Source organism: Phalacrocorax carbo, chromosome 7 (genome assembly GCF_963921805.1).
Source record: "Phalacrocorax carbo chromosome 7, bPhaCar2.1, whole genome shotgun sequence".
Lineage (NCBI taxonomy): Eukaryota > Metazoa > Chordata > Aves > Suliformes > Phalacrocoracidae > Phalacrocorax > Phalacrocorax carbo.
In genome coordinates, this window is record NC_087519.1 from 23324011 (window position 1) to 23340253 (window position 16243).

The 16243-nt window shown below is 43.4% G+C and overlaps 1 protein-coding gene across 3 annotated transcripts in view; it reads right to left on the reverse strand.

Moving 5' to 3' along the window:
• Positions 1-232: 232 nt before the first annotated feature.
• The window catches only part of BBS4 (Bardet-Biedl syndrome 4), a 44392-nt gene continuing 28381 nt past the window's right edge, over positions 233-16243 (reverse strand). For all 3 annotated transcript variants that reach the window (XM_064456877.1, XM_064456878.1, XM_064456879.1), the window contains 9 exons: positions 15580-15707; positions 13508-13562; positions 11925-11993; positions 10524-10676; positions 10221-10392; positions 9677-9746; positions 6423-6564; positions 5846-6059; positions 233-4519 (listed from right to left, as the gene is read on the reverse strand). In XM_064456877.1, coding sequence (XP_064312947.1) covers positions 4380-4519; positions 5846-6059; positions 6423-6564; positions 9677-9746; positions 10221-10392; positions 10524-10676; positions 11925-11993; positions 13508-13562; positions 15580-15707 — 1143 coding nt within the window. In that variant the 3' untranslated portion in view covers positions 233-4379. The remainder of the gene's footprint in view (positions 4520-5845; positions 6060-6422; positions 6565-9676; positions 9747-10220; positions 10393-10523; positions 10677-11924; positions 11994-13507; positions 13563-15579; positions 15708-16243) is intronic.

The window sequence follows — 16243 nt, forward strand, 5'->3', positions numbered from 1 at the left end:
CTTGCATAGTATCTCAGGTGGATCCTAAGAGCTGACTAGGCTGAATTATCAGGGAGTTATTGATCCAAACTCTTGTGGGAGGACATTCTCTCAGCAAAGGAAGTAAATGCAGGTTGGAAATGACACGCATAGCCATTACCTTCTGTGCCGGAAGCTCAGAAAGGCGTCTGTTCCAAACAGCTCGCTGTCGCTTTGAAAACTGAGCCTGGTATCAGCCTTTGCTGAGAAGATCTCAGAGCAGCTGAATAACACAAATGCTGGCAGCTAAGGGGGAGTGATTTCATTAAGATGCAAGTGGGGGAAACAAAAAAAAAAAAAATACCCTGAAAACCTCTCCTATGAATTTCTCAGGAAAGCTGCTCGTTAGCCAGTGCAGCCTGGATAAAACTGGGTTCAAATCTCAGCTGTATCTTTCATTAAAAAACCTCTTTTTTTGTGCAGTTTGGTTTGAGAGAGTGGTGAAGCTTTCCTTGTAGTAAAACTGTGTTTTCTATTATAAAACAATCTTGGCAGATGAACTACTTGTGAATATGTGCCTTTTTGTAGTGCATTTATGTGTGGAGCTTATTATTTTAGTAAAGTGCATTTTTCTTCATTCAGCACTGAGGCTTGCCTGTCCGTGTAGGAGAGGCTTTGCCAACTAAAATGCACTTCCCAATGGAGAAGTCTAAATTTTTAATGTCTTATGCAAGAACTGGATGTTGAGTAGGACCCAAGGTCCACCTTCCTCACTATTGCCTGTCAGTGACCACAATTGGAAAAGACCGCATACAGGAACATGGCAAGTATACACTAATACTGCCCGTATCATAAATCAGCATCCAGTTGTCTCAGGGACCTCAAAACCAGAGTTGTCTGGGTTGAATACACGTTGCTGGATACACAGATCATTACTCTTGGCTGAAACAAGGTCTTGCTGCTCAGGCATTGCTAGTTGAGTGTCTTCCAGTTTCTTTCTTGTGAGGAGGTCAGGCTGCAGTCTATTTTGTATGATTTAACCTGGTTAATGATATACCTTTTACTAAAAGGGGGAAGAAAGAGTCCTAAAGCAGATGGTTTCTACTTCCCTAGAAATTAAGCTCATTATTCTTTTCCATCTTAAAATTTCAATTATGGGAGGTAAGAGAAGATTAGAATTATGGCTGATGCCAGAAGCAGGTTTTGGAACATAAGGTGTGATTTCCAAAATCCCTAAATGATTTAGTACAGTCCTGCTGAAAATTCCCTTGCTTAATTTCAGTTGAAAGAACAGTCCAGCCTCATTCTCATCATTAGATAGCATTAAAAAAAAGCAGCTTTCCATCAAGATACTATGAATTTACTGTATGCAAATCCCATCATCACAATACCCAGTGGGAGGAGAGGGAACAGGACAAGGAACTGCTGTTCTATTTATTACCCAACTGTAGTTACATATTTAAAAACGCTTCCTTAGACATACATGAAGCTCCCCTCTGTTCAAATCCAGAAAATAACATGGTGCTACTGCTTCTTTTCATAGAATTGGTTAATTGTCTGCATAAGCACTTCACGAAAATATATATTTTAAATACCTTTACAGTAACTGCAAGTGTTGTAAACCCTATGAGTACGTAAGGTGTAACAGAAATGTGTAACATTTACCCTATAAAAGCATCCTATGCGCCAAGAAGGTAGCAAGTTACACCAGTGGGACTGGCTGAGAGGAGAGAGATCTTTAATCGTTCCTTGTGTCTCAGGTGGGCTGTAAGTTGAGAACAGTGGTGGGACGAAGGCTGTGCCCACCTACTGAATATCGCAAAGGAGTTTTGTAATGCTACAGTCTAAGGTCACTTTTCTTTCTTACAACAAGCAGAAGGCAGGGGAAAGCAGCTAGTAAAATTAAAACAAATGGTCATGAGCAGATGTAGGGGAAAACCTTCCTGTATCAGCAATGCTGATGGTCAGCTACCTGTAACCACGTTGTTCTGGTCACTGTTCCTTGTATTGGAGCTTCCAGAGCTCGAAAGCCTTTGTGATAAAAGATCACAGCAATCAACTGCTTTTGGAAAAAACTGTCATGAACTAAAGTCTTGGGGGTGAGGTCAAGAGCTCCCACCCCTGGCCTACATTTGCTCTGCAATCTTAACCTCCTCACAGGCACTCGGTTACGCTGCAGTAACTTTCAGTGTAAAAAGTTGAATGTGAATAAAAATCACTGCACTGTACCTGATTTACACTGCTTCTTGTCTGGTTTGTTTAAATGTGCCAGTGCTCCACAAAAGATCCTCTGTTTTCTTCAACTCCTAGCATGAGGGAAACCTTACAGGAGTGCTACCAGAGGCTGTACAGATATAGAACCAATCAGTGGAGGACAGCTGGAAAAAAAGCCACATTTGAGGTAAGCAGGCAGTTTTGGCAATCGAAACAGAGGAGAAAGTGAAGGGTTCCTATTCTTTTAGTGTTCTCCAGGGAGCAGGATAGTACTTCAGTTTCTGGTTGTGCTCTAAAGATGCATTAATATCATTCTGGATAATAGCAGCTAACCACAAAGCACAACTGAAGGATGTTAAATGCAGCCAGAGCCTTGGTCATGCTGCTTTTATGTTGCTACAGCCAAGTTTCCACTACTAACTTTGCCCTGTTGGACTTGTTAATTATGGAGTGACACATCACAACAGTGGAGAACTAAAAGCAGGAAATATATTTTTAAAAGCTGGGTAGCTTAACCAGCAAATACAGTGAACCCTGAAGCTTCAGTTTTGTTGGGGAAGTGCTACACGTTCTGTTTGGAAAACTCAGGTCAAAAGTCCCACAGCAATGTTAGCTTGGTATACTTCTCGGTACACAGAGGGGAGAATGAGAGAAACTAAACCCAATTATTGATTTTTTCTGTAAAGTATGATGGTCCCACCTTCAGTTCCCAAAACCAATTGTTTTGAGGACCTGTGTTGAGCTCTGGATAAATCCCAGAGGCAACAAATTGACAGTAGCAGAGGAAAGGAAGGCTAGTGTTTTGCCATTCAAAATGGAAAGTTTCAAAGTGCCTCTGTTATCACATGGGCATTAAAATTCCTTGCTCTGCTCACCAATGGGCTGCTTCACTGCCTTGCAGCCAGTGTAAATGATTTCTCCTAAAATGCAACTGTAAGGGGGGCATAACTAAATTATTCAGAGCATGGCTGCTGATGTACTGAAACAATTTAAATATAGCATTGAAGCTGGCCGTATCCTCTTTTATGAAAAGGGTCACTTTTTTTTTTTCCTGCAAACCAATCTTACCCCCCCATGCTGGGTGAGAATACAAATTCTCAAGGAAGAGCTCCAATCACATGAGCAGAGCTTCACTGAGGCTCATTTACCATTTCTTAGCAAACAATTAGGGATCTGGCAGACTTTTTTGCTGCTGCAGCTAGCCTGCTTCCAGAATAACCAGCCTCTGAGTGCTTGCCTTACTGTGGGCCAGCTATGCAGCTTTCTTAGCCTCCACACAGAAGCTTATGCTTAAAAATAGGTTGGATTCAAGAAATACAGAGTGATCCTTGAATCAGAAGACAAACAGTGCTAAAGAAGCCAGCTCAGTGTGCCATTAGCCTGGCGCAGCAGGTCTGCTTCAGCCATCCATCCTCCACCAGGCTGCCTGTTAATGGAGCAATCACCTCAAGACAAACGAGCTCCCCATTGCTATGCAGCTCCCCTGTGTTTCACGACTGCCACCGCTAAGGAAGGCGTGGGCTTTCAAGTGTCTTTCATGCCATGACATTGCCCTGCTCAGTAATACCAGCTCCCAGCTGTTTCAGCTTCCTTTCTTCAGCCTTGAGAGCATTTACAAATGTAAATGCCCTTGTGAAACCAGGAAGGAGAAGCCCCTATTTCACAGTAAGCCGGGCTGTGCTAGTTCCGAGCCTAGCTTACTGCTCTGCGCTTGCCCTGGTGAGGTGTACCACCTTCAACCTCTCTCCGAGCGTTTTACCACTGACTTCACTACAGCCTGTGTAGGGCTTCCTCAGCCGCTTACAAGTTCATCCACTAGAAGGGTTTGACCACCTTTGCGATCCAGGGTGCTAAGTCACTACTGCTGGCTTTTCTAAATATACTGGATGCCTCAGCATCCTTCTGGAGGACTTTTACCCAAACACTGAAGACTGAAGATGGATCTCCAGCCTCCAGCCTCCTGTAGTAAGCTGTGACCACGCTAATAGCAGCTATGCAGAAACCTCTTCTGATTGCCACAGCAACTCCTTGGGGTAAGGTAGAGACTGTATGCTAAAATCATTAACAGAAAAACAGCTGCATTTAGACTGACTGACAGTGGGGTGAAGCTACTGTGGGTCAGGGGAGAAGGCAGGTCCCTTTCCCCACAAGTCAGCAGGCAGCACTGGAGATACTCCTGCACCTGCCTGTCCTGACCAGAGTCCATCCTAGTCCGCTGCCTGCCGGCTCTTGCGCTTTTCTTTTCTCTGTTCCTCAGCTGAGGTCTCCCCAGGGCTCATTTCTGAGCCCGGTTCTGGTTCCAGAGGCAGCGAAGGAGGCTTTGCAGGTGGAGCTGATGCTCCAGCACCTGGGGAGAGAACACAGTTATAGTTACTGTATGACTACACATCTTTTGTCTGTTCTTTTTGCCCTTCCAGGCAGCACTGGAGATGCAGAACAATCACAGCTATTAATTACTCTCAGATTTCTTCTGTCTGGCATTATCTTATCGATAGCACTCAACTCTTACGAGTTCTCCATCCAGAGATCTTACAGTACCCCAACTTCTGCTGAAGGGATCCTAAGGTACAGGATCTCATTCAGCTGGGCTGCTGTGAGAAGTCAGTACAAACCTATGAATTAACTCATGCTTTGGAAGGGAAAGTAGTTCCACTGAAGCTGGTTTATATTCAAGCTGAAGCCAAAATCACAGTATCGTTTTCAGTTCACCGTTTTAGCAAACTCAAGGAGAGTTTCCAGGCAGCTAATGTAACTACTTACAGAATAAAATCAAACAGGACGCCTCCATGCTGAAGTTTTTCTATGCTTAGATTTAAGCTGACAACTGATGTTAGGAAGCACCTCCCTTTCCTGATGTGGATGATAAAGTCCTTCAGGTAAAACGCAAACTCCTGTATGTGTTCTTTTTCAGCTTTCCTGACTAAGTCTTCCCTGAATGGAAAGTTTATTCTATGCATGACAGGTCCTTAGGGGTGCCAAAGAAAGAGGCGTGGATTGCACAACCTCTCTCCCGGTTCAGTCCAAACAAGACAGAAAATCACCCCAGTGAGCAATATCTCTAGAACATTCCTCCTCGGAAGCCAAGGGGTGAGAGGAGGTCCAGGCTATGAACAGTGGCTCAGGAGATGCTCCTGCCCAGGCCCAGCAAGAAGCAGCATGTACAGCTATTGCCATAAGCCTTCTAAGGCTGACACTATCTCCTGAGCAGCCTTCAGTCCAGTGGCCCCCACTAAAAGGTAATCCAGCAACATTTGCAAGGGAGGGACCAGGCTGTACAGCTTCAAAGTAATCCAGTTGCAGTTATTTTCGTAAAAGAAGTGATAAAGTGCTTCAAAAAACTGTCCATCATTCCCCTTCTCTCAAGCAGCCTGTTTGTGTATGTCAGCTCCAGGGCTCTTCCAAAGGAAGACAAGAGGTCTGGTTTCTGAAACTACCTCCTTTCCAGAGCAAGATCTCAACCCCACACCCCTGCAAAACCAGGACAGTAAAATGCACTACAGAGAACATCCTCCTTACACAGTTCCTTAATTCAGAGATCTGGGAAAGTTATTACCAAATACTGACATGACTACTGTGTAAGCAAGTCAATATCTTCCTAAACATGCTCAAAGGAAGAGAGATTTACCTTCTCCCTCCCACAGTTCTACTTTAAAGAGAAGCAGAAGAGAAGTACCTGGGGGAAGCTGCATGGTTTTCCCATACCCTGCAGCTGAGGACATGGCTTGGCCCAGGGCCTGGTTAGAGCCCAAAGGCTGCTGAGTGCTGGTGGATTTCCCTAATGGAACAGCTCTCTGCTTGGATTTAGACTCTTTAGAAGGCTTCGTCCAGACCAGGCTCTCCCCAACCTGCAGGGCAGCCCCCATCTTCTGGGCAACCTCCACCATCTCCTCAAGAAGCAAAAAGAGAAGACCGCTGTAAACAGGAACATTTCAGACAATAATAAAGTCAACCACAACAACAGAGCGAGCTGTGCAGAGCTGGCTACTGCCTTGGTGCTCAAGGGAAACATCTCTGCTAATTCATTCCTTTAATCAAGATGGAATCTTGTCTTCCTGTGTATTGATTGAAGAACCAGGCTTCAAAGAACAGAAATGAAGCAAGCAGCTCTCAGCAGGCAAATGCCCTACTCAGAAAATCTTGTAAGCAGAATTTCTTCCTAATAATTGGATTGCAAAGTAAAATTTCCTCCTCATTTGTTGCCAGTCTTAGCATGGCTACTTAGTTCCCGCTGACAACTGTTAGGCATGTACCTCAGGGTCAAAGTCAAGAGTACTGCTCTCCTTCACTGCATTGACCTTCTTCTCCATCTCCTGGTACTGGCAGAGGGCTCCCTTCTTGTCGCCCTGGTTATACAGCAGGACAGCATAGTTCAGGTTGACAAGGGGGTTGCACCTGCAGCAAACACACAGGATGCACTGCATTCACTGTCAGAACAATCATCCTGACTTGAATAATGCTAAGATGAGCCCAAGGAGCAAAGCTGGAGACACCAGTGTATCTGACCCCAAAGCAGATAATGGGCTACACAGCCAGAGTCCTTTGGGAACACAACAGAGTCTCACGTACTTGGTGAGAGACCCGGTACCTGGGCTTAGCAAAGTAACCCAGTGTCACTGACAATATAAATGACTCTGCCAATTGCCTCACCCCCTGCAAGGCTCTTCTTGCATGTGGGGATCATCTCAGGACTGTCTTTAGTAAGTGCCTGGTCTCCCAGCCCCTTGCTCCTGGGGCAGGTAAAGCAGTGATGAGGGCTTTCATCATAGCATGAAGGCTGATGATCTCTGCTCTGACTTGCCTCAGGCTCTCACAGCTCTCCCAGTTTATAGGAGAGGAGCTTGTTGTGGGACAGGGCAATGGAACAGACCCATGCTTATTGATTGTATTTTACAATCCAACATGCTACAGAACATGCTGTTTACATTTCAGTTTCCTTACCTCTCTCATTCACCCAACAAAGCACACATAATTGTATGTACTGTTATAGAAAAACAGTAGGCAACACCTATTAATGAAGGACTCAAATAGAAGACCAAGCACCACAAATAACACTGTTATCCTGTGCAGTCCTGCCTCCCTTCCTGATACAGAACAGCATATGAAGGTTTCAAAGAGGCAGAATTGCTCCATATATTTTCCTTTTCCACAGCATCCATTTTCTTCACAAGGATATATTAGCGCTGCACAGCAGGTTTTCTGGCATAGCCAGGAAGGAGTGTAAGCAAACTAAACAGGAGGGAAAGAGTGAGCTGACACCCTTGGCTCTGTAACTGGTAAGTGAAGCTCTCAGAGACCTGATCCTTCCTTAACTGCCTGACAAGCCACACTCAACAAACTGCTCTGACTGTTCTTTAGCAGTTGGAATTTCACCCTTATTTTAGAGAAGCAAAACGCATGTGTGTTATCTGACAAAGAAATGAAATGCAAGAGGGGCACCAGCCCCAGCAGGGAAGCTCCTGCAAACACTCATGCATCCTCGTGCAGGCTGCAAGATGAGATCTGGAAAAGCAGAGGTTGCATTTGGCCGGACAGGAGACGTGCTGTCGAGGGGTGCTCAGAAGAGCACTGTCTGACTGCAGCTCACTGCGGACGAGCTGCATACATGTATCACTGCACACAGGTCAGCGAGGGGTGCTTTGTAGTTTGCTCAATAAATGTTAGCGAGAGACTGGTGCCCTCTCCTGGAGCCCAGCAGGGATAACGGGAGCCATCCAAGGACTCCAGCACCCATGCCTGCGAGGGACAAGACAGTGAGAGCATCCTTTGTGAAAAGTGAAGAAGGGAAGGCTTCTGCTAACACTGTTCAATAAATAGGAAGTGTCATCTGCAGGCCATGGCTATCCATCCTTGGTAAGTTATATGACAGCACAGCAAGAAAAAAGACCATTAGATTAAATCTGATAGCATTTATAATCATTGGTTTTCCTTTGACTGAGAAACTGGAACACTAATCCTGCCTCCTTGCTGTCTTTGCCAAAGCATGAAAAAATAAATATGAAACCCTCATCTCTTTGCAAACAAAAAAAGCAAAAAAAAAAAAAGGCAAAAATAACCAACACAACAAAACACGCAAAGAGCCAAACCCACAAAACATAACATTGAAAACAAAGATCAGACAGACCTGGGAACAGCCAGTTTTACAATTAATTGAACCTTATCGAGCTAATTTGCCTTCAAGAGCTGGAAGCAATATGACAGTTAGAAAAAAATCAATAACTAAATAACCACAGAAAGAAAGGATAGCTATGAGCTAGAACCAGTAGTAAGAAGAAACACCTTTTTTAAAGATTTTTCCAAGATGCCTTCCATTCCAGACCCCAGCATGGCACCCAGGACAAATGTCACAGGACTGCTATAAAAGTATTTATGACAATGGAAACAAACACAGCTATGTTCATCCCAGCCAAACAGTTCATAATATGCCAGCAAAGAAAGCCTGTGGGGACATGGATTCAGCCACACAATAACAGTCTAAAATATACAGCATGTCAGCTGAACAAGCCTAACAAAGCCTGGACATTTCTCTCAGCAGCTGGCATTCATTTTTGCTTTGAGGAGGTTTTATTTTCCCAGTTTGACTATATAGCTGTAGCATCATAGCAGTGCCAAATACTTAGGCAAAGTTGTAGAGCTAAATTTCTATTCCGTCTCTTCGAGCAAAGCATGCATACTCATGACTAAGCAGTCAAAGCAATCTTTTAAGGCCCTGTACTGCCTTGCTAGGCGTGGAAGGCTGATTAGGAGAGCCAGGCAGAGGAGTAGACTGGACTTAAATGAGTGACGTTGGTAGAAATGACTGATGCATAATTACAAAACGCCATGTATTGCACAGCAGTGCATTTATAAATCTTCAACCATAGTTTGCACAGGTTCAGTTCCTCTGAGGAGGTGGCACAGACATACTGATGTTTGAAACAGATGTAGAAGTAGTATTTAAATTAAACCTGCTTTGTACTTCTGTTGATGCATAAATATGAAGAACTTCAGTACCAGATGTATGCCAGCTATGCAGGGCTAACTGATTCAAGAGCTCTGCCATGCATGCAAGCCATGTAATACCCAGTAAACACCTGAGAGCACTTATAGCACCTCTTCGCAAAGAGAACTACACTACAGTGTAAAACACTATTTTTTGAAACCTGCTGCCCTTTATTATGGGTTCAGAGACTTCCAGAAATCCCAAAATAAAGCCTGGCTGGTGCACCTAGGTTAGAGAGGACAGAGGGAAAGGGACCAGCATCTTCTCATACCACCATAGATGGGTCTATGATAGCTTTGGGTCAGACTGAAACAAAATTTCCCTTTCACTTTTCAGAACTGACCTGAATTTAAAAAAAAAAAAAGGTGTTTTTTAAACAGTGTCTTGCACAGCTGCAGGAATAAAAACATTTCCCTATCACAAACCATTTAGCATCAAAGTAGACAGAGGGACAAAGCATGCAAAGGAAACCAGGTGAGGGAGGCAAAGCAACACAAACAACTGACAGCTATGATTAAGACTTACTTGTCCAGTGCCACAGCTTGCTCATAGGAACGTCTTGCATTCTCAATGTCTTCAAGGTTTGTCAGAGCAACTGCACCAAAGCAAAATGTACACACCCAAGTTGATACTTCACAAGGACTTCATTTTTAGGACAATTCTGAAGGTCATTACATCGTAAAATAAGTAGGTGCTACCAGGGTTGTCTGGACTGCTGCCATGATTAACCCTACTAATGTCACTTCTGACAAATATTTGTCTCACTTGATCCCAAAAATGTCCAGTGCTAGAAATCCACACCCGCTCCTTAGGCAACCCAAACCCAAACTCTTACATGTAGCAAGTCTCTTCTAATGTTTACTCTGGATCTGACTGCAATTTAACTTAATTAGCCAGAGAGAGAACAGACTATTCAGGCTTTATACCTGCCAGTGACCTACTGGCAAGCAGCTTCCTACTATAGCCTTTATCCAGCATTTGTTTATTTCAGCCCAACCTTTTTGTCTCTATAACACTGCATCTACTAAGCTGGATATCCACTGGAGCTGGATAATGGAGTGTTGCATACCTGCAAGGAGCATATACAGCTCTCCCATCTTAGGCTGGAAGTTGATGGCAGCACTGAGGAAGTGGAAAGCAGATGCATACTGCTGCATTGTGAGGTGGACTAACCCCAAATTGTACAATATCTTCCAGTCAAAGGGAGCCAAGTAGTTTGCCCGCTTCAGGCAGCTGATAGCCTTCAAAAAAGGAATAAGCGTGCTGTAACACAGCCCACCCAGAACAGACCTCCTGTCTCTGCCACAGAAGGAATCTTGTTCTTGCACGCAGTCAGCTACAGATAAAAAAAGAAAAGAAACCAGATACTTACTGCTACATATTTCTTCTTCCCGAAGAAGCACATCCCAATGTTGTTCCATAGCGGGGGGCTTTCAGGTGCAGCGCTGGCTACCATCCTATATTTGGAGAGCGCAACATCAAAATCTCCATGGGCCTGCATCATGCTGCCAGCTGCCAAGGTAGCCTTTGAGAGAAGACAAGTGACCAGCTGAGGAACTGCATTTCCCCAAATACAGTAAGAAGAGAACTGGACAAAATTAATAAACTAAAGCCATGTCAAGAGCAACCATTTAACTTTTTCAGGTGTTTTTTTTCTAGGGGTTGCCAAGACCAACAGTGGGGAGCAGGTGGGGACTCTACAATCTCCCAACATAGCAGAAGACAGGGTAAAGAAGGGACTCGGAGTCTGCTTCTTCCTGTACCATCTCGATCAAAACTGTCTCAGAAATATTATAATGTGACAAGTGTTTAGGGTGTGTTTTGGGGTAACAGTAGTATCTCCTAGGGTCGGAGTCTATGAGAAGATCTATGCACTAAAAGGGTTTTTTTTTTACCAACAGGCACAAATAGAAATAGTTTTAGTGCAAGCTCCCCCGAAAGTAAAACATACACAAGCTAGACATATGCAGCAAAGCTAGCATAGTTCACACTGACTAGTTGATACCACAAATTAGTGGAAATATGCATGGGGAATAAAAAGCAAATGATTGTAACACACTATATTTAAACTACCCTAGTTAAGTCCTTTATAATATTTCACGGTGACAAGTAAAATTTCTAAGTGTACAGGTGTTTTCACAATAATATTCAGCTTGCATTCACATATCGTTTGTCAACCTCGCATTTCAGTACTCCACATCATTAACATAGTACAGAAGGAAAAAGAGGCAGAGAGGAACAAAGTAACGTGGCTAAAAAGGGAAGCGGTTTCACAGTCAGGAATGAAACCTAGATGCCAAGCTCAGCTTTCCAGACCAGAGCCGAGGAAAAGCCATGTTTGTATGCAACAGTCGGAAGCACAGTGTTGTCAGCATATGGGAGAATAATATAATAGAATATCACTTCTATCTGTGCTCCACACCTAGGAGTCACAGGGACCCAGGAATGGCTCTTTGGATTTTTGAAACAATGTCTAGAACATTTTCCCTGCAAAGTAAATTCTATTTGTTTTAATTTGCTTGTGACTTCAGATTCAAAATCAGAGAGATCAGTTCAACATCCCATATTCTGCCTCCTCCTCTTTCCGTACCTCCACACCCTGCCCAGGGAAAGCTCCCAGAAATGTATTTTGGAGAAAGCTTTCTGGGCATCATCCTTTTCAGCCTCTCCAGACTAAGACCCTGGATAGAGATGGCAAAGCTCTGACATTGGAATTAGCTTTAAGAGGTGTCTCATCATCATTCAGCTGGTTTGTTTCTACTCCTCACGATACCTGATAGTTGCCTGGGTCGTAAGTAAGCGCGTTTCCAAGGTGTTCAAAAGCTTTCTGGTAATCCCCAAGCTGGGAAAAGAAGTAAATAAGCATCAGAAATTCAGGAATAAGGGGGATTAAGAAGGAGAACAGACACATGTTTTTTGGGCACTAGAATTTCTGGTTCACTTAAAACAAATATTCAGAAAAGTGAATTTTACAGTGCTTCCATTACATACACATGTTCTTATTTGACAATTTACAAAACAGATTCTAAAAATGTATTTGGCTGGGCTAGATTCACTGTTCTGACCAAAACAAAGTTTCCCATATAGTTTATGCTCTGACTTTTCTATGCAGGAGCAAGCTCTGGGCTGATACTCTTCTGCTCATTCCTCTCCTCCAGAAAACAGGCTACAGATTGCTACACTGCACATCCTTGACTCCCTCACCACACCTTCCTCACTCCCCCGGGCACCCTTGTCATGGGAAAAAGTCCCCCCTCCTCTTCTAATAGGCTGTGAGTGTTAGTGGGCATGACTGTATCCATATATAAGCACATGTCTGCTTCAATTCCCTTAAATCCTATTGTTTTCAACTGAGTTATGCCAGAATTGTACCAGTCAAAATAGAATAAAATTCTGGATACTGGTGTCCCTTCTGGTCACAAAAATTGATGAGAAGCCCATCTGTCACTCCAGCTTATACTGATGCATCAGAGCCCAGTGCCTTCTGCAATTTTCAGCAAGTGGGAAAGTTGTAGAAGCATCTTTAAAACTCCCGAACATGATTACGTATCCAGAGGGACATGACAAACTGAACAAATGAATCACAGCACAGGGTCCTGGGGGCTAAATTCACAGGGAGAATGTTATACTCAGACTTCTGTCTTACAGATCCCCCTTCCCATGCCATACACCCTTCCAGATCCACACTTACCCACTTAATACATCCAAGCCTGCTGTTGAATTTCTCTATCTCTAGAGCAAGACAATTTTTTTCAAGATCTGCATTTTATTCTCGAACATCTAAACAATTAGGGAGATGCTTAAGGATCTTTCCAAATCAGCAACTCGGTGCAAGTTTTCTAGCCCATCAATCCTTTCCGGCACTACTGCCTGTTCTTCTGTGCTTGCTCACTCTTTGGGAAGCTTTTGGAATAATCAGGTGGTCCTTCCAATGCATTTTACAGACCCAACCAATAAGCCTGCCTTTGTTATTTAAATTGATTCTGATCATCTTCTACGGTGCATTAACACTAACGATTTCATGGATGCTTTCGTAGGAGAATAACTTGCTAGACTCCTGCTCCAGAAGCTAGGTAATAGATGGTCATGTTTTGTTGTACTTGGAGGATTTATAACAGAATCAGGGCAGTTGCCAAACAGAATTCCTGTTATGGCTCATGTCCAGGATATCAACTTGCTTTTAGCAGCAAAAGGAAAAAAGAAGATACAGAAAAGCAAGCACTATTGTACTAAATGCAGTCTTTAGAGAAACATGACCAAGTCATAGGAAGGCGAATAGAAATTAACTCTATAATAAAAAAAAGTGGGCATTTTGAAAATAATTAAGTTCATGTAATAGCTAACAGTCTTCAGTACCTGCAAGTAAAGTAACCCCAGTGTTGTAAGGAGGTCTGTATTTTCTGGCGAAAACCTGTAATACAAAAGCCAGACAGCTGCGTTGTTTGTTAGCCCTTCTAGAACCAGGTAAAAACAGAACATGGAATTACGATGCTACATTATCCTCATATCACTTTAGTAAACTAACTGTTATTATGAAATGCAAATATTAGAACAATTGCCATCATGGGGACTTCCTTTGAACAATATTACACCTAAGCTTTCAAAATGTCTTCCAGATACAAATAAGAAGTCAGCACAGCTCAGTGAAACAGATCTGGATGCATAACAAAATAATGTGGGTTTGTTAAGCTTCAAAGCGAGTCCACAACAGTGACTCAGAAATACAAAATGAGATTGTCCATCGTCTCCCATAAACCACCCTATAAATCCATCCCAAACCTCTTGGACCATGTAGGACAGGCAATCCTCAGCATTTCTGATGGATCCTACACACGCTCATCGTTAGACTTCTAATTTACCCTATAAAAAGATTACAAACCTGGTTTCACAGACCAGCTCTGGACTGCTCACCACAGCTTTGTGCTAGACTGCAGCCCACAGACCAGAGTGCTTAGACAGGCTATACCTGGTAATGTATCCCTAGCCATACACACCACTCCATTCAGCACAGAGAAGCTTGAACATATATGTCCCGAGGGCTTTCAATTACTGTATGCAACTCCCAGTCCTTCACTGCTATATGAGATTCACACAGCAATGTTGTGAACCCTTTTAAAAGCATCCCCATTCCTAGTAGCTTTTGAAAACATAAATAGGATGAAAACAACAAAAAAAGAAAAAGCAGAAAGAGACGTTGTATTTGTGGCCTCAATCACCTTAACAGAAGTTTTCAATTCCCTGCTATCAAGACTTAAGAAATCTAATATGCAGACTCACATCAGCACCTTTAAACTTCAACCAGAAAAAAACTGCCTGTGCGTGATGATATATACACACAGAGCAATGACAGACCATCCTGGAGCTGGTAATGCAGGCAAAATGTCATAGGCAGATGAGAAAAAAAAAAAAAAGGAAAAACAGGAGTGAGGAAGAAGGCAGGGCAGGGGAGCACTGAGATAAATGAGAAAAAACTTCTTTACTGTGAGGGTAACAAAGCAGTGGAACAGGCTGCCCAGAGAGGTTGTGGAGTCTCCCTCCCTGGAAAGAGACGTTCAAACCCCACCTGGACACGGTCCTGTGCCCTCTGCTCTGGGTGCACCTGCTCAAGCAGGGGGGTTGGACAAGATGATCTCTAGAGGTCCCTTCCAAGCCCTACCATTCTGTGATTCTGTGATATAAACCTGGTAAGGTGCTTAGCAAGGATTATTTATGTAACAAACATTCTAGATTAGTGTCAACCCAACACAATATACTGTCAGACACCAGCCAAAAGCAGATGTAGAAGGAATCAGTATGTGAAAAGAGCGGTACAAAATGTAGATCCTCCAGTGGCTTCCAACATGCTCCTGCTTTTCTTTAGTGTCTGCCTCCATTACAAAACTACATTTTAAAAGCATTGGTAAATCAGATGCTCAGGAATGCCCTAAAACAAGATAGATCGGTACTGAGAAACAGGGTGGGAGAAACTCACCATGCACCAACCCATCTCTACTCTGCCTACTCACACGCCTTCAAACACAAATCACTCCAAATGAAAACAGTATGCGAAACCCAGCAACTGATTTTTGACAGATGATCAGGGTTAGAGAGACACCTGAGGTTAGATCTTTTTGACAGATAAACCTTTGGGATTTATGAAGCCGGTTTTGGATAGGCTTGCTCCCAGGCATCTCTGTCCATTTGTTTTTCCACTTTTTTCTGGCAGACCTTCAAACATCTACCTTCTTCCCTGACACACTGTCAGCAGGAGGAGGACTACAGCGAGAGCGGAGACAGCTGAGGAGCTTGAAAGTGCCAGCTTTGCACAGAGACACTATAATTACCATTAGCTTTTTAATCATGTCCTCAATTCAGATCTGGGACACCAATCAAATTTCTTCTGGCATAGGATGGGACATGGGCAGATAGAAAAAAGAATATATTCTTACTCTATGGCTTTCTTATAGACTTCAATGGCTTTATCCGTCTCCCCCTCCAATAGGTGAATTTTTCCCAGCATCATGTAAGTCAGATCATGTCTGTTGAGCTCCAGGGCATTGTTTAGCTGGTCTCGTGCCTAAACACACAATCACAGAGAATTAAAAAAAAAGTTATTACAGAGACCTCAGTGAAGCAACAGCCTAACAGCAATCCCCAGCAGCTAGCCAAAGGGAATAGCTAACACCTTCTGAGCTCAGAGAACCCTGCTAGCAAAACCAGCCCAGCTAATTGTTGAAACGAGTTCTGCATCAGGAGCCACTTGTTTCTAGGGACAGAAAAAGGCAACATGGCATGCTTCAAGCCAAAAAAAGAGGCAATGACCTCCCAAGGAGGAGAGGAGCATGGGCCTGTTCTTGTATTTGAATTTGTTTGGTTTGAGGGAATCTCCAGATTTGTTAGGTCAACAGGTACATTACAGTTTATTCTTTGCTAAAATGCTTATTTCAGCAATAAGCATGGATTGCCAAGTAAACGAGGAGTGAAGCAGCTCTTGTGAGGCACACACCAATACCCTCCAACAGGAGACACTTTGAAACGTGTCCTCCTCTTACTTCCTCAGGCCTAGCCAGCAGGACAGCAAAGCATGTTTGCTGTTTCTGAACATGCGCTATA